Raw genomic sequence first — 20,138 nt, 5'->3', positions numbered from 1 at the left:
GTTTGTGGTAACTTGTTACAGCAGCAATAGGAGATTATTACAGTCTACAACTAACATCAGCTTGCACGCTACCAGTGTGATGCGCAGCATAATTCCTGAGAGTACTGAACATGACAGCAGGTGGGAAGGAAGAAACTGATGCTCAAAGAAAGAACAAGCAGGCAAATGCCATGCAAGCAGGTAGTGGTGAGAGGAGGCTGTTGTCCCAAGGCTGCTTGCTGTACGGGGTCACAAGCTGGGCCCTGGAGAAGGAGGTCAGGAGGAAGAGGAGGAAGGTGCTGGTCAGCAAAAAGATGAAGGCTCCAGGTTGAATGCACAGCCCTCCCCAGGGCCAGAGCCTGCAGCTGGGGTGAGGGGCTGGGATGAACTGCTGGAGAAGGGATGGCTGAGTGGTACCATCAGCAACTGTCCTCCTGAGAACCATAGACTAAGGTGCACATGCTGCATCTGGTGTGCCAGGCCCTGCAAAGGGGTGCGACATTACCCCCAATTTTACAGATGAGTAAATGCAGGCCTAGAGAGGTGCAGTGACCTTCCTAAAAGCCACACAGCCAACAAGAGTCAGATCTGGGATTAGTCTCTGGGTTTCCAGGCCCTGGGCCCTTTTGGCCACAAGCCCTGGGAGACAAGCAGCCCATGGGGAGTGAGCATGACTTCCCCCAAAAGCCTGGGTGAGGTGTCTGGCTGCTCGTTCCTCCACAGTCCTAACTGGGGAGAATGTATGGGTTGGAGACATGTGTGGAACTAGGAGAGAACCAACCACCCCCTCTTCTACTCCTGCTCTTGATGCCAGCTGTTGTACCCCGGGGAACTCTGGGTGCCTCTAAGGCCACTGTACTCCTGGACCAAGGGTAGCTGGATCCTGGACTCCCAGCCAGGGAGGGATGCGGGTCATGGGGGCAAGGTGGCACCCAGGCCTTTTGGGATCCTTGCTGAAGCTCCACCCCCAACACTTGCATTGCCACCTCCCAGGCCCAGCCACCATCCCCAGGCCTTGTCCTCTCGCCCCGACCCCTCTGTAGGTCAATGATCATTCCCTCCCCACCTGGGAGAAAAAGGGCCTGCAGGTTGAAGGCCCAGGCAAGGAAAGGGGTTGCTGGTGGCACATAGGGCCTGGCTGTGGCTGAACACTCTGCCTGGGACAGCTCTGGGCCAGGGAGCAAGCCTGCAAAGTGCTAAGGGACTTCTGGCCTGACAGCAGGTGTATGAGGAGGGCCCCAGAGGTGCTGGAAACCAGAGGAAACAAGTCACCCTGGCGGGGGAAGGGAAGGGAAGGCAAGGAGAGCAGTGGAAGGGCCTCAGGTCAGGCAGGAAGAGTCTTGGAAATGCCAAGGGTGGGGTCTGGGGCGGGGCCACAGGCCAGTGAGTGTGTCTGGCTACAAAATGCTGGGGTGGCCGGGAACACTGCCAGGAAGAGCCCTGTCCTCCAGAACCCAAGAGGTTGAGGGTAAGCAGAGAGTGGCCTCACCCTGGGGTGGGCTAGCCAGCGCCATGGCCTTAGGGACAGGTGCTAAGAGGCCTGACGACTGGAAAGGGGCCTCAGGGCTGCAGAATATTCTAGGTTGAGCAAGCCAACAGGGTATTTATTGCTGGCTCTGTGTTGTCACCGCTCTCGATTAGGTGGGGAGTCCTGGCAGCCAGGGGGGCCTGAGACCCTCAGCAGAGCACAGAGAAGACCTGGACCAGGGTTTCCGAGAAAAATCCTCCCTCCTTACCCTGTTACTTAGAAAGATGAGGGTGGGAGGAACTCAGCGAGGGGCAGGCACCATAGGACTTTCAGGGCTGTAGTCACTTAGATCTTTGTGAACCCCTTCCTCCATGAAAATATTGTAAATCATGTTTTGTGACTGCACGGTATAAAAACTAATAGTCTGGGCTGGATCATATTAATGTTTTTCTTCTGACTTTAAATGAAAGCCTTTTCACGGGCCCCTGTTAGTTTCCGGGCCCTCAGTGCTGGGCCTGTTGTGTGTGAAGGCCGAGTAGCCCGGGCAAGGGCACACAGCTTGTCTGTATGGACCAGGCTGGTGCTCGAAACCAAGGCTGCAGAGGCCCCGACCTGCACAGCTCCTTGAGCATGAGACTCGATTTCCCCCTCCCTCTCCTGAGGTCCCAGCGATGCACTTCTGGTTTGCTGTTGGCTGTCAAAGGTGGCCACAGCCCCACCCTCCTGCATGCAGCTGCCGCTACCCTCCCATCCCTGACCTACAAAAATGGCACCTTCATGTGCTTGACCCCCTCCTCCTTTCTCCTCTCCCTCCCTCTGTGGTGTGAAGGCCACCTGCGGGGGGCCGGAGGTGGGCCAACCAGGGTGGTCCAGGTAGTGGGTGGTCCTGCCACTGGAGGGGGTGTGATGAGGGACACGTGTGCAGGGGGTGTCCTGCTTTCCAAGTGCCATCAGTCTCCCTGGAACAGGAAAGGCTGGTTTCGCGCTAACCGCCACCTCTCGCGGAGACAGCCTCCTGGAAGGCTGACAGGCTGCTTGACTCTGGCTGGCTCCTGTGCCAGGGACTCAACCACAAGTAACAGCATGAAGGGGGCCTGTCGAAAGCCGGGCGGCTCGCCGCCAACACGGCCACGGGTGTGGCCGCTGTGCCTGCCTTTGCCACCCCCTTGCCAATGGGGCCCTTGGCCTTCTCCACGGCGCAGGGCATGGGGCAGAGCTGGGCTGCATGAACAACTGCTTATGAAGCACCAATTGTGTGCCAGGCCCAGCACCAGGGGCTGGGGAGGCAAAACAATTCCAGAGCCTGTGCTCCTGGGGGTCACAGACCAAGCAGATGAATGATGCAGTGTGACAGACTCATAAGTGCTAGGGAGAAGGCAGCGAGAACCAAGCTCCTGTCCTCCCTGAGCCTCAGTTTCTTTGCCTGTAAAATGGGTGCTACCAGCACAGCTGGGAAGGAGACAGAGCAGGAGGACTGGAAAACACAAGATCTTGATGGCCCCTGAGAGCAAGGACTGGGCCAGGCTGGATAACGCCAGGAACACAGGGAATGAGCAAAGGGCCCCCAGCAAGGCGCCATGGCTCAGGGAGGGGATGAGCCTGGGTGTTTCGGACCAGGCCTTTTGCATGCGGAGCTTCCACATGAAAAGGCAAAGCTCTTGGCTGCAAGGCTGCAAGGTCAGGGCAAGGGCCAAGCAGGAGCAGGACGTGCTCTGGGAAGCCAGGGGAGGGGACATGGAGGGCAGGGGTGCGGGCAGGCAGAGGAAGTCCAGCCAGCTGAGGGAGGTACAAGGGGATCCAGTGGGCAGAAGACTCTGGCAGGCCCCAAGGGCTGGGGGTGGGAGGGGGGGGTCACAAAAGTACAGAGGTCCCATCATCCAGGGGATAACAGCCCCTTGGTGTCCCTTGTGTCTCTCGAGGCACTAGGCTGCTTTCTCCACTCTGCTGGCCCCCCATGTGGACTCCTTGTCTCTTCCCTCTGGGGACTTCACGACCCTTTGGGGTAAGCTCCGAGGAAGGCCGTCCCCAGTGCTTGGGGCAGAGTGGGGCCCCCAAAGGTCCTCAGCATCCCGACACCCCAAGACCCCTTTGTATCTTTGTTCTCCACGAGCCTGGGAGCTGCTGGGAGGAGGGCAGCACTTAGCTCAGAAGCAGGCACAAAAGAAGCATCTGGGAAATGTTTTGTTGAATCCACAAGTGAGTGAGCAAGCAAAACACACCTGAGTAACGCAGGCCTAAAAGAACAGGCAGGGTAGGCCAAGGGTGCCTGGAACCAGCCACCGATGTTTCTCACCCAGGAAACATGAGGCCCCCAGTCTGGCCTGGGTTCTGAGACTGGCTTGACCACAGACATTGATGCTGTCACTGTCTGGCCTCACCAGAGCCTGGCTGATGGGGCCACTGAGCTCTCAGCCTGCTGAGATCAAAGTGGCCCTTGGTCACAGCGGAGAGGGGCTGCGCTGGTCATGCTCTACTGCATAGTCCCCGATCCTCCTGGAAACCTCCACACCTGGACAGGAAGGGAGGTTCTCCTGTCCCTGTTCAGGCAGCCCTGCTGTCTACAGTGCCCAGAATCGAGCCTGGATGAGGAAGAGGGATTTGGGAAATCTGCCCCAGCTGCCCCAACAGCATGCTGCTGAAGGCCCTGCTCCCCCCCATCACTCCACCAATGGGGGCAACAGCCCAGTTTCCCTGACCACAAACACCAATTCCTACCAAGTTTGCAGCTTGGCTATTGTCACACTGGGTGCTTACACAACACTTTGGGTCAGGAGGAGCAGTCCCTCTCATACCCACAGACGTCCCGTGTGCCCCTGCCAGCCTCAGGAGCCTCCAGGACAGGGTGGCCGGGTCCCCTCCCGCAGCATGTCTGTCACTGGATTTAGAAGCTGAAGCCTCAGGCTCCCAGCGGTCATTTATCTTGGCTCTAGGGAGGGAGATGGTGGGTAAGTGAAGGGGCCACAGGGAAGGCAGCTGTGTCCTTGATGCGGGCACCCCCCGAATCTGCAAAGGGCAGTAGGGGACAGGGCAGAGAGTGTGCTGGCTGCAAGTCTGCCCATTAGGTATCACGACCTGGTGCTGAGAACTTGTTAGGGCATCCACAGGGGTGAAGACTGGCTTGTTTGCTACCAGCAGGAGGGCACAGAAGAAGACACCCTGGGGGCAGCCAAGGGCCACCGGAGTGGAGGGAAGTGGCAGGATCGAGCATTTTCCTGGCTGCCAGGTCATCTTGCTGTCCTCTGGGGCGTGGAGGGGAGAAGGAACAGAAACACCCTTGTGGGCCTGCCTGGCACTGCCCAACACGCTGCTTCCAACGTGCTCTTCCTAGGAAAACAGACCCACTGCTGCTTTGCCAGCCCAGAAGCCCCAGAGGGCCCTGGCAGGCAGGGCAGGAGCACACAGAGTTTGGCGCTGAGGATGGCAGAGGCGTCCTCAACTGGGACTCTGACAGCCCACCAGCCCAACTCCTGACCTTGAGGTCTCACCTTCTGGCTGAATCTGAATATGAGATCATGGGAGGGAGAATCTGGGGTGGATGGGAGTGCCCCCTGCCTGGGCCATAGGCCATGTCTGTGGCTGCCTGTGGCTGTGGCTTTGTGAGCAGGACTTGAGTCCTACAGCCCAGACATCGAGGCCTCCTTAGGTCAGGAAAGGAGCAGCCCTCAGTGGCCTCGTGTGGCAGGTGAGAACACGTGGGCTCTGGAGTCACAGGCTGAGTCAAATACTAGCTCAGTGTTCCTAGCTGAATGCATTTCAGGTGGGGAGGTCACTGTGCCCCCCCCCCCCCCCCCAGGAGCCCTGGGCTCCTGATCAGTTAAATGGAGCTACAGCACTTGGGCAGGGCTGGCGGGGGGAGGAGAGAGACCAGGAGGGTGGCCCTGGGGGTGCTCTGAGTCCCCACTCTTTTTCATCTTCCCCCATTCCCAGACACCCGAGGAACTCTCTGCCCTCAGTGTCCACGCAGGGCAAAGAGACAAAGGGCAGGACTGTGCCCTGAAGCCTCCCCCACCCCCTTACCTTGCTGGTGGCCGTGGCTGCTGACCCAGGCAGCACAGGTGTGTTGGTGACCTGCACATTCAGGTAATTATTGTCGATGAGCGGCCAGGCACCCTGCACCTTGCAGGTCTGGAAGCGGTCTGTGAAAGTCCTGAGGTGCGGGTCCCCGAAGAGGCCGCAGTGCGTGTAGTTGGGGGCGGCCGAATGCTTGTGGAAACTCTTCTCGTAGTGGCAGATCTCAGGGCTGTCCGAGCGCTCCTGGCTGTCCCCCGCCGGCGGGAGCGTGCGCAGACGTGGCTGCGAGGTGGGGCCATCCTTGGAACAGTTGTGCTGGCTCATGAGGTCCTCTATGCCATGGACGGCCGAGTGGTAGGCCAGGTCGCCCCGGCAGGTGCGGGCGGTCCGCCGCGTGCACAGGGCGTAGGTGCGCAGGGCGGCGCAGAACTCGGGGGCGTCGTCCGCGGCCAGGGCGTGGCTGCCCGACGTGGCGCTCCAGAACTCAGAGTTGCACTTGAGGATCTTGCACGGGGAGGTGGCTGTGGAAACAGGGATGGAAAGCTCTGCCAACTGTGTGACCTTGTGCAAATTACTTGTCTGTGCCTCATTACACTCATCTGGAAAATGGGATCACAATCCTACCATGTGAGGTCGTTGAAAATGTTAAAGACTTAGAATGGCATCTGAGCAGAGCCAAAGCTCAATGAGTGCTGGCTGCTCTGATTATTATTATATTGGCGCTAGTCACAGAGGACCTGGTTTCCCTCTTGGTCCCTGTAGTTTCATCCCTCTCTAATCCTGCTCGAGAAAGCCATCTGGGAAGTAATTGAGTGGTAACCTTGCATCTGCCCCAATTCTGACCTGCATTTGTAACACTGCCGGTAAACAAGGTCGTTTCAGGGGGTATCTGAGCGAACATTTTTTCTTTTAATTTGAGAAGTTACGTATTGAATCAGGTTAGGTAAGTCAGGTGGTGCCGCTGTGAAGGGGAGCTGTGGCAGACATGTGGGGAGCACTGGAGAGACTCCTTCCCACAGAGGCATGCTCCTGGTAGGTCTCCCTCACAAGGCAGCTAGAAGGTTCCCCAACCTGTAGAAGATCCCCAATGGCCCAACCTGCCTGTGGGCTGTGAGATGCTAGCATGGCCTTTGTAGCAGAAGGCAGCCCCCCAGGCAAGCCCTGTGGTGGACATAAGGTAGGGGTGTGCGGGGGGAGGGGTGCCATGCAGAACAAGCACTTTGGAGGGACAGGCACACGGGAACTGGCTGGGGTGGTCACCAACCCTTTATCTTCCAGTCCAGCAGCCTCTGCACACGCCTGTTCTGGCAGCAGGGTGTGCTGACCTGCAATTCTGCTTTTTCAGAATTATAAAGATATGGATAGCAGAGGAAATCACCCAAAAGGGACACAGGCCTTGTGCTCATTGGTGGTCGCACCCAGGCTTGGGTCCACCTCCAGCCCTTACCATGACCAAAGGAGAAAAGGACCCTTTTACGACCGAACTCACTGAAACCCGAGCAGGAGCTGTGCTGGCCTAAAGCTCCCTGCCAAAACCACACCTGGGAGAGCAGTGACTGTGAAGTCCCAGCCAGCTTACTCTGTCCTCGGCACGGCACTGCAGGCAGTACAGGCCTCGCCTCTTCAGTCCTCCCGTGGCACCTCTCAGGAGGAAAGCCAGGCTCAACTAGGCCAACGTTCCTGCCCACGTCGCGCTCAGAGGAGGGAGCCCGGCAGGATTCGAATCCAGCCCCTGGGACCCGAGAGCAGCGGCACGTCAGCAGACGATCTATGAACGCATTCACAATTCCCTCCCCCACGGCGGGCTTTAGCCCATCCCTGGGACCCCCTCCTGTGAAACTGAGAGCCCTTGTCAGCCGGGAGGCCTTGCCTCCAGCAGACTACTTCCAAGGGGCCCCTCCTCAGGGTGGGCTGGTGCCCAGGGCAGGACATGTGGGACGTGTGAGGTGTCCCACCCCTGGTCCCATTTGCGGCTCTATTCTCCAAGTAAGTGACTCAACAGGTTCTTGAATTTTACCTCCATAGCCTTGGAAACTGGGCTCAGGGCAGTGTCACAGCTACAGAGCTCTGTGCTGTGTTGGGAGTTCATGACTGAAATTCCACTGAGGTGCCCCCAAAGGGAGTCCCTTCCATGCTCTGGGGCCACCAAGTAGGATTTGCCAGCCACAGATGTGGGTCTTAACACTGTTTAGAGCAGCACTTCTCAAATGTCACCTGGGATCTGACCCTGCAAGCCTCAGAGGGCCTGGGGTTCTGTGTTTCTATCAGGCTCCCAAGGGAGACCCAAGTTGCTGGTCCCTGGCCACACTTTGAGTAGCAAAGTTACAGAGTTATGTCATTTTCTTTTCAACAGTCACAAGGGGCCAAGTTAGATTGTGCTGGAGCCGGGCCAGTCTGGAGTGTGTGGACGGGACATGTCTTCTGGGTGGGGAGGGAGCTGGTGGTGAAGGATCAGACGAGGAGGGGGCTGTAGGCAGAGGGGGCAGTGGGAGGGAGACAGTCCCCCAAGGAGCAAACACAGTAGGGACGCAGCTTCCTCATGTCCTGTCCCCTCCCCCTCCCATAGGAACAAGACCTCCCCCAAAGTGGGTGCAGCTCTCCATGCGCCACCCACAGGGGGCGACAGACGTCACTTCTGGGGCCGTTGTACCCAGGAGCCAGGGCCACCCTCTCCTCCCCCATCCCTCAGCAGGCTCCAGGACCAGGGGGTGAGCTCCTTGCCCCACTATTTCCTAGAAGGCCTGCTGACCCCACTTCTCAGCCACCTGCCGAGAATTCTCCACGTTCTCACTCAGGACTGGGCAACGGATGGAGAGGTCTGAGGCAACACTAGTGTGGGGTGGTGGGCAGAGTGGGCATTGCAGAAAAGTTCAAAGTCTCACTCTGTCCCCTATTAGTAGTTGTAGGAACTCGGCTCTACCTTAGTTTTCTGAACTGTAAAGCAGAGATAGCACTAGCCTAAAGGGTTGCTGAGATGTCCACAGTGTGCCCGGGACCTAGCGGGCACTCAACAAACAGGGCCCCTGGCCTGACAAAAGCCTGAGAAGTGGACAATGCTCAGAAGCCCTGTGAGGCCAGAGGTTAGAAGTCATGGTGAGGGATGGGAAGGGCACTGGACAGCAGCCAGCCCCTCCTCTGCCCCCTCCTGGCATGCTCCAGCCCATGCATGGCCCTCCCGCCTCCCCAGGGTAAGGGCAGGCTAGCACTCTCAGGGCTTAGTGCATCCTCCCTTCATCTTGATTTAGACACCCCACTCTGGGCGGCTCCTTCAATCCACTGACCACCTATACCCACAGGCCCACCCCACCCTCACAGCCCACCTGGGATCAGTCTGAGGGCCATACTTCCCAGTGGCACCAGGATGGCTTCACCTCACCGCCTCACTCACCACCTCACTTTCACCAGGGAGTGTGCTATGGGCATTTTGTATCCCCCCAAAATTCGTAGGTTAAAGCCCTTTACCCCCAATGTGATAATATTTGGAGGCAGGGCCTTCGGGAGGCAATTAGGCTCAGCTGAGGTCATGAGGGTGGGGTTGCCATAATAACAATCGTGCCCTTAAAAGAAGAGACACCAGAGCGGTCTGTCTCTCTCTGCCACGTGAGCATATGACGAGAAGTGGCAGTCTGCATGCCAGGAAGAGGGCCTGCACCAGAAGCTGACTATGCCGGCGCCCTGATCTCCCACTTCCAGCCTCCAGAACTGTGAGAAGATAAATGTCTGTTGTTTAAGCCCCCAGTCTGTGGTACTTTGTTATGCCAGTCTGAACTAAGACAGAGGGCGAAGCCTTGCCCTTCTCTCCTATTTCCTGGGCTCTCCCAAGCCCCCTCCAGAAAGGTGCCAGTGTCGATGGAGACATTTTCGAGGACAGAGGCCAAAGGACCAGGTTGATTTCACCCACTGCATTTTACCATCTTGCAAGGACCTGTTCTCACCCAGAGGTGACCTGTGCCTAGGACCTCCCCTTGCCCTTCACAGGGAGAAGGGGATAAAGGAGGTGGCACACCAGGCGCTCTTCCCTCTGCTGGGAGACCCCCACGACCCAGTCTCCTTGTCCTTGCTCCCGACACAAAGCACTCCGTTTCCTGCCTGTCACAACCCCTTTCTTCCAGAAGTTACCATGGTACCCCAGAATGCCTCTTCTGCCCAGACTTTTTCTGGGAGATGGTGCAATCAGAAAGCCTGGGTCCTGAAGCATGACTTCAGTAAGTCTGCCTTTGCCCTTGTTAGTAAGGGACAGACCTCGGGTTCTGTGTGAGAAAGAAAAACGAAGACACTTGCCATGTCCCCACCCAGAAAGAACTGGGGAGAATTCAGTGTCAACAAGCAGCAGGTGACAGATTCTGTGTCATGGGGCAACGCCCACTTGGACAGTCTCGCCCAAGAGGAGGACCTCACTTTGGGAGGCAGCGGTGGGGCCATCGGTCGGGGTCAAATCTGGCTCTGCCATTCTGTGCTGTGTGACCACGGGCAAATTCATGGACCTCTCCGAGCCACCTACCTACAGGGGTGTTAAAGGGACTTGAGGTGTTGATGCAAGCAAAGCCCAGAAGCCTGAGGAGGGAAACTCTGTGAAAGTCAGTTCTGTGTTGTTAATGTTGTTCTGTTAAACAGTAGTTTATGGGAAGCCGACGCTTTACTAACAGTTATTGTGTACTAAGCATTCACCACGTGCTAGGAATTATAAGTGTGTCTCCTTTAACCCTCATGACAGCCCCAGGACTTATCATCCCCATTCAACAGACCGACAAACTAAGGCCCTGAGACTTGCACTAACTCTACTCCCAGGTGTCCCAATGGAGGCAGGACGCAAACCGCAGCTCTGGGTCCCCAAGCTGCTTCCTCCTCCTTCCTCCCTTCTGGATTGCACACGCTCAATGCCAGGCAGCACCCAGGCGCTACAGGGCCACAAAGACAAAGCTCTGTCTTCTAGGGGGTCCCTAGGGAGGGGACTGTGTACCCTGGGGAGGGGACTGTGCATCAGGACGTGGACCCAGGGCGAGTGGAGTGGATGCTGCAGGGGGATAGGCATATGTGCCTGGCCTCACCTCCAAAAAAGAAGTGATGAGAACAGTTACACCCTGCCCTTCCCTGGGTTGGGCAGGTGATAAATTGCTTTCATGGTAGATCCTCACTACTACCCTGAGTAGATGGGCAGGAATTTTTATCTTTATTTTACAGATGCAAACATAGAGGCCTCAGGGGCTGGAGTTGCTCTGGGTCACACAGCTACACATGGAAGAGCTGGGGCCCAGAGGTGCTGGCCTTGGGGCTGTTTCTATGCTTTTCAAAGTGCATTTGCCACAACCAGCTGTGAGACTGACCCAGCTCCGCTTCTAAGGCCCAAAAATATGATGTGGATTCTCATCCCACACACGTTCCCAGTGCAGCCAGAGACCCATCCTTTCTCAGGGCAGTGACCACGTGCCAAATGGAGTCTGGGCCCTCCTTGCAGCAAGGCCTGTGTACAGCCCACCAAGAGCAGGTGCTGCCACCAACTGACCTACCCTAACTTCCTGGGTTTCCCCAGCTGCCCCAAACTCTCAGGAGACTTTGAGCCAGCCATGCAAATCATTCTCAGAGTTTAAGATAAATCTGAGCACTCTCATCATGAATGGAGAAGCTGGAGCCCTTGGCAGGGGAATGGCCTGCAAGAGGCCACTGACAGTGACAAGCTGGGAGCAGAATTGAGGGTGCCTATTCCCCTAAGCCATCTCTCCAGGCAGTAATGCAGCATTCTGGGGCCAACTGGCCTAATGTGGACGTGCAAGAGGTCCTCATTTCCCAGGGACCTCAGGGAGGGGCTTCAGGGATGCCAGGGCTGGACAGTCCCCATGGGTTGTGAGATGTAGGGCCCCGACACCCATGGAGTCATCTGACCTGTGTCCACTATACTAAATCACCATTCGCAGGCCTCCCATAGGTCAAAGACCTGAATGTAACCTGGCCCAGCATCAAAAGCAAAAGCTGTGGTGTCACCTGCCAAAGAGATCCCAGAGGGGCTGATTTTTATGTGCCGTATCTTTTAAAAAAGCACGAGACCTTAATTCCAGGCAGTAAACCTTGGACTTTTCTGATGCAAATGTCCAAAGAAAGGAAGGAGAGGAGAGTTTGAGTCTGAAACAGATCCTACAGCAACTCATGCAAGCAGGAAGAGGAAAGCAGCTTTTCAGAGTGAGCCATCCACCCTTGGGACTTCCAGGAAGCCAGCCAGCTCTGCAGACGAGAAAGTGGCCCCTTCTGCCCTGCAACACCTCCTGATGCATCCAAGCCGGCCAACATGCAGAGCCAGGGGGTCAGAGAACCTGATCAGAAGTTAAGTAGTTTTCCGGAGCCTCCATTTCCATCTCAGTCACTGCCTGTGTCCTTGGGTGGGAGCCGCTCTGGAGCCTCCCTTGCTCCTTGCTACCTGGGGCTCCACCTCACAGACGATGCTGAGTGCCGCACAGAGATTTCCGTTCCTTAGAAGCACATGAAGAGGCATTATGTGCACTGCACGCATTGTTCTGACCCAGGCCTCTTGAGACATCTAACTTTCAGGATTCGCTCTTGTGGGACAAAAAGCAGAATGCAGAGGCCTGCAAAGGCTAAGCGCCTGGGCCCGGCCCTGCCAGAACTTACCAACAGGAAGCCTCTGAACTTGTCCCAGAGCCCGACGAGGAGGGCCACTTGGCTGAAAGGGTGGTGGTGGGGGGAGAAATTGGTTGGGACTCCTGGCAACCATTCCTTTTGCTCCTGAATCCTACAATTAAGGTCAGAACTCACTGCTTCTCTGAAATCTACTTTATCAAGAGCCCCAACAATCACTGTGACCAAAGGCAATGTTCACTTTTTAGGGTGAGCCATGAATTTTAAAACCTGGGGTGGGGGGGGTAGGGTGATAACAGAAGTCATCAGTCTCCACCTGCAGCTGCCCTCACAGCAGGGAATCTCCCTGTAGCACCCAGCCAGGGCAGGGCTGGCCCCTCCTGCTCTGGACAGCTCCCGCTGTAGACCCATATCTGCCTCTCAAGGAACTCCTTGTGGTCTGCAGGCTACCATACAACCGCCCTGCAAATATCCAAGACGGCCCCTTGGCTTCCCTTGGTTGTCTTCCGGGCCTGGCTCTCCAGCTGCTCCTCTCTGTGGGCCTTGCTGGACCGTCTGTGACACCGATGGATGCATGCTCAGCTTGGAGTCTTCCAGGAGGTGGCTGCCAATTCTCATCTTCTCCACTTGTCTGTGAATTTCCCAAGAGCAGGGGCCCCTCATCTTCCTCCTGGTGTCCTCTGGCTCCCATACTCCACACTCAAAGCATCTGAAGAGATTTGATGCCCTTTTTTTTTTTTTTACACAACGCCCCTTCTCCCCCCAGTGCCCTGCTCCACTTCTGGCAGATGGGGCTTCCATGTGCCCAGGGCCTGGGGCTGGGGGACGTACTCGCCCCAGCAGCCCACTTAAGTATGTAAAGATGAGTAGGTAACATGTCGCTCTCTGGGGAGGTGGGCTCCTGACTGCCTTCTTCGTGGACTGAGACATGGCAGAGAGAAATCACAGCCACACAGCTTGTCTGACTTAATTCTTCCCCTTTCAATAGGAGCCCAGAGCCTCTCGGAAACAGAAAGACAGGGCAGGGAGCTTGGAGCGTCAGCTGTACCAACACAGTCAGGATGAAAATATTTATGTGCCAGTGCAGCATTAGCAGCTTTCAGAGACCTCCTTTGAACTGTTAATCGAGCCCAATCTTTTAGAATAATAGCCTGATTATTACCACCCTGTTTGCATAACAAAGAAGCCCAATAAAACTTATTTTGCTATGTGCTAAGGGGGTGTGAAAGATTGACCCTGAGAAAAGAGTCTTAGGAATGCAGTGAGCTAGCTGCTCCAGAGCCTGAACCCAGGAATAAAGACAATGCAATTTGCCACCAAGAAAAGCCCAATAGACCAATAAATTACCCGTGTGCAAAGGGATTAGATCAGGTTTCAGTTGCCTTGTAGGAGAAGTGGGGTGAGTTGGAGAGAGAAAAACCTGCCTCTTCTTAAAGGGGTAAGTCCCATGGTCAAGCTGTTCTTGTCCAACTCTGGCTTGCACAGTAAGTGCCTGAATTCATTTACTCATGGAAAGTTCTGGACGCTACATTGTGCCGGGCACCCGTGATTAACATTGTTTCTGGAACAAGCCCATCAATCTCTGTGTTACGTGGGGTCAGCCATACAAACTTCTGGAATGAAAATATTTCATCTGGACACTAAACAACAACAGAGATTTAAGAATGGAGGCATGAGACAGTATATCAGGGAAGCAGCATTTCAACCAGGTCTTGAGTTTGACACGTAATGCAGGGCAAAGATATGGAAACAGAGGTGTCCAGAACAACTGACACTGGCAGGAGGCAACATCCTGTTTGCTCAGGGCGTAGCCAGGAGTTTGAGGCCAGACACGAAAGTGTGGAGTGCCAGCTGTGCCTGTTATGAAACAAATGTCTGAGATTCATACCACTTTCCTCCGCTCTGTGAGGCAGGGACTCCACAAACCCCATCTCTCTTTTGTCACACAGCTCCCTGTTAGATTCTGCCACAAGGGGGCACTAGACGGGGAAGGAAAGGCTGGAGGCCCAAACAGGTTGACCTTCTGTCCCAAGGCTGCTTTTGCCACCACTGCCCAGCAATGGTCCTTCTCTCTTGCCTGCCTCCAGTATCTCCACACAGTGTGGGGCTCTGAAGTTCCAAGACCAGCCGGGCAGTGTCCCCTCCTCAGAGACCCGGACCCCCCACTTTATGGGGTCCCCTCCACGAAGCTTGTCTTTCCTTTGTCCCTCTGGCTCCTGGGGTGGAAGCTGCTTTCTGCAACTCTGGGTGCCTCAGTGGTCCCTCTGCCTTTTCAGTCTTCCCATGCCCATCTTACAGTTCCCTACACTAAATTCCCTCTGTGGAAATACCCCAGGTGGTTTTTGTTTTCCCAATTGGACCCTGACCGACACACCAGCCTAACAGCCTAACGATTTCAGCCTCTCTCCTGTTGATGGTGGGGAGTTCCTGAAGAGTTTTCAGTAAGAACACAGTATGATCAGAACACTATTTTAGGAAGTGGTGTAACTTAAGAGGCGATGGCTTCAATTAGGACAGAGGCAAGCGGAGGAAAGGGAGAGAGAGGAGTTTAAACGAGAAATCACTGCTAGTCTCTGTACAGACGCCAGCCTGGAAGCCTGAGATCTCCCACGTCCCCCTCCTGGCTACCCACCTAGCCTAGGCAGCAGATGCTGAGATGCCCCCTTAGCAACATGCCACATCACAGTCCTAAAGAAGGTGGGACATAGAGCACTGAGCCAGGGTGGGCAGTGTGAGACCCAGGCTGCGGCCACTCTCCACTCTTTTGTCCCTTGCCCCTCAGCACTGAATCTAGGAGGGGACAGGAACAAACCTAGCAGGAATATTTGGCCAACTCTGGCCTGGGCAGTGTTCTGGAATCTTCTTGAGTTGAGATGAGGTTGCCTGTTTGTGTCACTCCTGCAGGGATTTCATGCGATCATCCTGGCATAAACATCCAGGTGTTTGGCATCAGATGCTGAAAGGAACACGCCCAGGTGACTGACTGGGTTTTTCACCAGGTGCACAACAGTCTGCCTTACTTAACCTACCAGCAGCCGGAATGTATCACCTTTCCTAAGACACATTCCTCCCCCAGTCCAGCCTAGGAATGCCCCAAGGAGCTCACCTAGCCCCTGACTCCCACCCCTTGAATCCGCTGGGAATTTTCCATGTGGCTTCCTCCAGGAACAGGCCTCTGGGAGAAAGAGCGAGGTGTGAGGAAGATTCTTCCAGAACCTCAGTTGACCTAGAAAGGGAATGAGGGTAGGCTGGGAAGCTGGGGTCGTGGAGGGTTAACTTGCTGTGCATGAGCGTGGGCAGAGGTGGCCGCATGCCAATCACCGAGCTGAGGCGGGAGGTGCTGCCTCTTTTGTCACACCCAGCCAGGGCTGCTCCGCCTCGGCCACCACACATGCCAAGCTGCTGCAAGAAACCAGGCCAAGTGCCAAGGAAAAGGACACACCTCGGCTTTCTAAACTGGCCTCCCTCCCCCAGCACCCACTGGGGCTGTGTGGAGCAGACCATGGGCAAGCAGGATGGTGTGAAAGTCCGCATGTTTACCCTCAGGCCTGAGGCCACGCAGCCCGCCAGTCAGGATAAGAGGGGCCCTCAGTGGGCGAAGGCTGGGCGCAGGATTCCATGCCAGCGCCATCCTGGCAGAGAGCTAAGCTATTTGGAGTTCCACAAAGAGGGTGGTTAAGAGCAAAGATGCAACTTTTCAGATGTAAATGAAGCCTGCAGGTGAGCAATTGGGTCTTCCTGCTTTGAGGCATAACCCTTTCCTGAATCTAGGACTGGCTCGGGAGATCATTTTCCATCCTGGCCCTGCCTCCAGCAACCCTGGGCTCATCTGCTCAGCCGCAGGTCAAATGCGTTTGAAGTGGCTTTCCTCCCTCACCGCCACCCACAGGCAGGACTCCCTCCTCCACCTTCCTCCTGCGGCGGAAGGGCACACGCACGCCAGCTGGGCACATGCTGGCTGGCGCACGCACGTGTGGGAGCCTGCGTGCAAGGGACATTCCTTAGCACGGAAGCAATAATGGGCCCCTTTCTGCAGGGACCTGGGTGCAGAGGCATCGCTTTAATAGGCGTCTGGGTATTCTGACTGCTTGGGTGAAATGGTGCACAAAATGAATAAATAAGCAAAACCCAACAGACATAAATCTGACTTGGGAAAATTTGCAATATGATAGCCCCGCCAACCTGTCTTCCTGACCTGTGACTGGATGGCATCTTCCTCTCTGGGATGTTAAGGAAGGGATGGAGAGGACTTTTGGGAGGAGGCGAACACACTAGCTCCTGGAAAATGTGGTCACCCTTCATTCTGCTCTCCTATCATTTCCCCAAAGTTTATTTCTCATCTCCCTTCGCATCTTAATAAAGCCTTGTATGCTACACAGCAGAGAGTCTAATATAGTATCTAGCAAATTTAATGACTGTGCTTATCCAAAATGTGATAAAGAGCAGGAGTTTGGGTTCTACTTCTGGCTCTACCACGTAACTAGCTGTGCGTGTAACGTCAGGCAATCTCTCTGACCCTCTGTTTCCTCATCAGTAGAATGGGAAGGATGATTCTCATGGGGTTGAACTTAACGCATTTAGCAGAGCATCTGGTACACTGTGGCCACTCAATCAAGAAAAGAGCTTTTAAATTATTATTCTTCAAATAATCATCCTTTGGAGAGAACAATATAAAGGTATTACTTCATGAAGGATGATCACGAAATGTTAATTATGATGGTTGATTGCGGGAGGCTGGACTTTGAGTTATTTTTATTTTCTTACTTTTCCTTTTTGGCATTTAGATTTAAAAATGAGTATGGTTTTTATAACCAGAAAAAATTATTTTGGAAAAAATTGGGGGTGTTTGGGGAAAAATAAGCCCCTGTGGTATTTGTTCATTGAGCGAGAAACAAAACAAAACACAAAAAACACCAGGGCCCTGTAGTTCCCAAGACCATGCTGGGTGAGCTTGGGTTGGGTGAGGAAGAGAAGGGAATACAGAAGCAAACAACTGGTTGAGTTCAAAGAGGACAAAAACCTCAAACCCTTGAGGCAACGAGGCCAGGGGGGGAAGTTTAGTTGTGAGCAGGTGAGGTCAGGCCTTGAGCAAGTGGGTAGGGCGGGGTGGTGGTAGGCATTCTATTCCAAGCTGGTGGTGCCGTGAGCAAGAACTGGGAGCTGCCCACGGGTAAGGCATGGCAGGGTGGTAGAGTGGGAAGACAAGGAGTGACCTGGGGCTTGGGGATGTGTTGGAAGCTGTGCAAGTGAAGCTTGAAAGGAGCGTGGGGTCAGAAGTCAGAGGCCCTCTCTTCTGGATACTCCAAAGAGGGTCGCTAGGAGTCCTGGGTTCCAGAGCAGGAGTTTTAAGAGTGATTCATTTCACAATGAGGCAGGGGCAGGGGGTGGGGGTAAGAAACCAGGTCCTAGGGCTGCCAGCTGCTGCAACTGTAGCAAGGTGACAATGTAAACAGGTAGGAAAGTCCCAGGTGACTGGACTGCATAGAGGGGACCACTCTATACCCAGGACTTCCCGCTTCTAGGCAGTGGAGTCCCTAACAGACATGGGAGTGCCACGAGTCTAGGGGACAGGAGGGGATGAAACAAGGGTGGCCAACTCTCCTGGTGTGCCTGGGACTGAGGGGACATCTCAGGACATGCAGCTTTCAGTTTTAAAATTAGGAAAATCCTGGGCAAACTGATATGAGTTAGTCACCCTAGAAACAGTGCCCTCGATTTTAGGCAGACTGCATTTTAGCCAAGCAGCAACACAGCATGGCATCTCACTGCTACTCCACCAAAACCTAAAGTTGGGGTTCTCTGCCCAGCTCTAGGCCTTGCACATTTCACCAAAGACAGGCTCTTTGGCAGGAACCACACTCCCCACAACATGTAAACTGGCCCCCATCCCCCACCTCTTACCTCCACAGGGAACCATGGCGCCCACTTCCCCATCTCATAGAGTGGCCTTATCTGTGCCCACGGGTCACCTCACCCCAGATCCCCTCCTTTGAGCGCCGGGCTGACTACCAGCAGTTTCTCCTATCTTGTGGAGAGGTGTCCCTTGTTCAAACCAGAAGGCCAGAGATCCTTTCCCTTATTCACCAATTCACCCTCAGTGCCTAAGGGGCCAACCACCTATAGGATTTTATATCTGCACTCTCTGTGGGAGCCAAGGCCTGCCGACCCCTCCATACACCCGCTGCCAGCTGGCTCTTGCAACGGGACATCATTTCATTCTCTCTGCTACAGACCGAATTGCTTGTGTTCCCCCCTCAAATTTATATATTGACACTTAATCCCCAATGTTACGTACGGTATGGGGTGGGGGGCTTTGGGAAGCGATTAGGTCATGAGAATGGAGCCTGAATGAATGGGATTAGTGCCCTTATAAATGGGACTCCAGAAAGACACCTCACCCCTTCTGCCCTGTGAAGACAGAACAGAAGGCAGGATCTATGAACCAGGTCTCGCCAGACCCCAAATCTGCTGGCACCTTGATCTTGGACTTTCCAGCCTCCGGAACTGTGAGCAATACACTTCTGTTTTTATAAGCTACCTAATCTATGGTGGTTTGTCATGGCAGCCCAAATGGACCAAGACACTGACTTGTTTGCACACTTTGGAATAGCAGCTCTGACAGAAACCTTCTCATCTCTACAGTGACAGATGTGATTGAGAGTCCCCCGGAGGGCCTGTTAGCATACAGACTGCAGAACCTTGCCCCAGAGTGTCTGCTTCAGTAGGTCTGGGGTAGGCCCAGAACTTGGATTTCTAACCAGCTGCTGTTGCTGGTCCAGGGAGCACACTCTGAGAACCGTGGTGCTAGAAGGCAATAGCATCCATATGTACTAAACAGGATGCACACCAACATGTCCAAAATATATGCTTTAGATGGATTTTCCATAGAAATCTGAATAAGTTGTGATGGCTTCAAAGTTTAAAAAGTATCTAATAACTTCGATTTGAAGATGCTATTTGTGGAAGGCTCTTCTAAGAAGCCTTTTCTGGCCTCCCCTTCCTAGGTAGACATGGCCACTGTGTCTGCCCTTTCTCTGTCCCTACAGCATCATCCAAGCAGATACCTTTCCAGTCCATTTCTCTTCACCAGGCTGTGGTCTGCCTGAGGGCCTTGGTCAGAGGGCCCCAAAAGCTGTCACTGAGTCAGGAACACAGTAGGTTGGCCATCCACGTTGAGGAAGTAAATGTAAACACTCAAAACAGACATGTCTCAGTCTGGCAGAGGTGAAGGCATCCTTCTCCACATATCTATGTCCAATTTGATTTGCTCTCCTATTGGTCTCCTGGCAGCCATTCAAGCTGACTAGCACTGAACAAACCTACGCTTTCACGCGGCTGCCCCTGACTAGTTCCCACCTGTCTCAGTGAGAGGGGCCATTGCACACTGGGCCCTGTGTGTCTCTGTGCCTCACACTTGCCAGGGCTTTCTTTTCTTCTCTAATTCCCACCCTGCTTGCCACTAGACTCGCAGATTTTCTAACTTTATTCCAAAGCGGCCCCTCTCCTGAGCCAATGTGTCAAAGAATGTGACAGTTTTTTTTTGTTGTGGAATGACCCATTTCATTTCTGGGTCTTTCAACCCAGGTTTCTTGAGCACACAAGTTTCAGAGCCTTCAGTTTATTTAGTTCTGGGATACTGGAACCTCAGTTTTCAGTAAGGTGGGCAATTTTGACTAAACGCAGCTGTCAAGGCCTCAAATGAAAAGAAACATTAGCAAGTTGGCATGGCAGTCAGCAGCTATCTGTTCTATCTGCCAGGTTTTAGTTACCAGCCTTGAAGCCAAAAAGAAATGGGTTTCTTGGAAACAAAAGTGATGGAATTTGGCTTGTGAATTATATAACCCACCAGCATTCCTCAGACTATGCCGGGACACTTTAAAATAAAGAAAAGTTTTTAAGACAGAGGAATGAATTGAGAAACAACAGGACCCCCTCACCCCCACAAGTCATGCAGCTTCCTCCCACCTCTGAGAACTGCTGGCCCTTCCTCTCATTCTAGCCCAAGAAGTTAACAAGTGCTGCAGCTTTAAGAGAGGGAAGGTGTTGTTTTAAGGGCCTCTAAGCCCCCCTTCTCAATTTCAGCTTTGAGCTG

The 20,138-nt window shown here is 54.3% G+C and overlaps 1 protein-coding gene across 1 annotated transcript in view; it reads right to left on the bottom strand.

Annotated features, from left to right (window-relative positions):
* The window catches only part of RGMA (repulsive guidance molecule BMP co-receptor a), a 40,751-nt gene that overhangs the window by 3,095 nt on the left and 17,518 nt on the right, over positions 1 to 20,138 (bottom strand). Inside the window, exon 3 of the mRNA XM_063090419.1 lies at positions 5,465 to 5,979. Within this exon, the coding sequence (XP_062946489.1) occupies positions 5,465 to 5,979 (515 nt within the window). The remainder of the gene's footprint in view (positions 1 to 5,464; positions 5,980 to 20,138) is intronic.

This window comes from Cynocephalus volans, chromosome 3 (assembly GCF_027409185.1).
Source record: "Cynocephalus volans isolate mCynVol1 chromosome 3, mCynVol1.pri, whole genome shotgun sequence".
Classification (NCBI taxonomy): Eukaryota; Metazoa; Chordata; class Mammalia; order Dermoptera; family Cynocephalidae; genus Cynocephalus; species Cynocephalus volans.
This window is presented reverse-complemented; position numbering and strand designations above follow the sequence as displayed.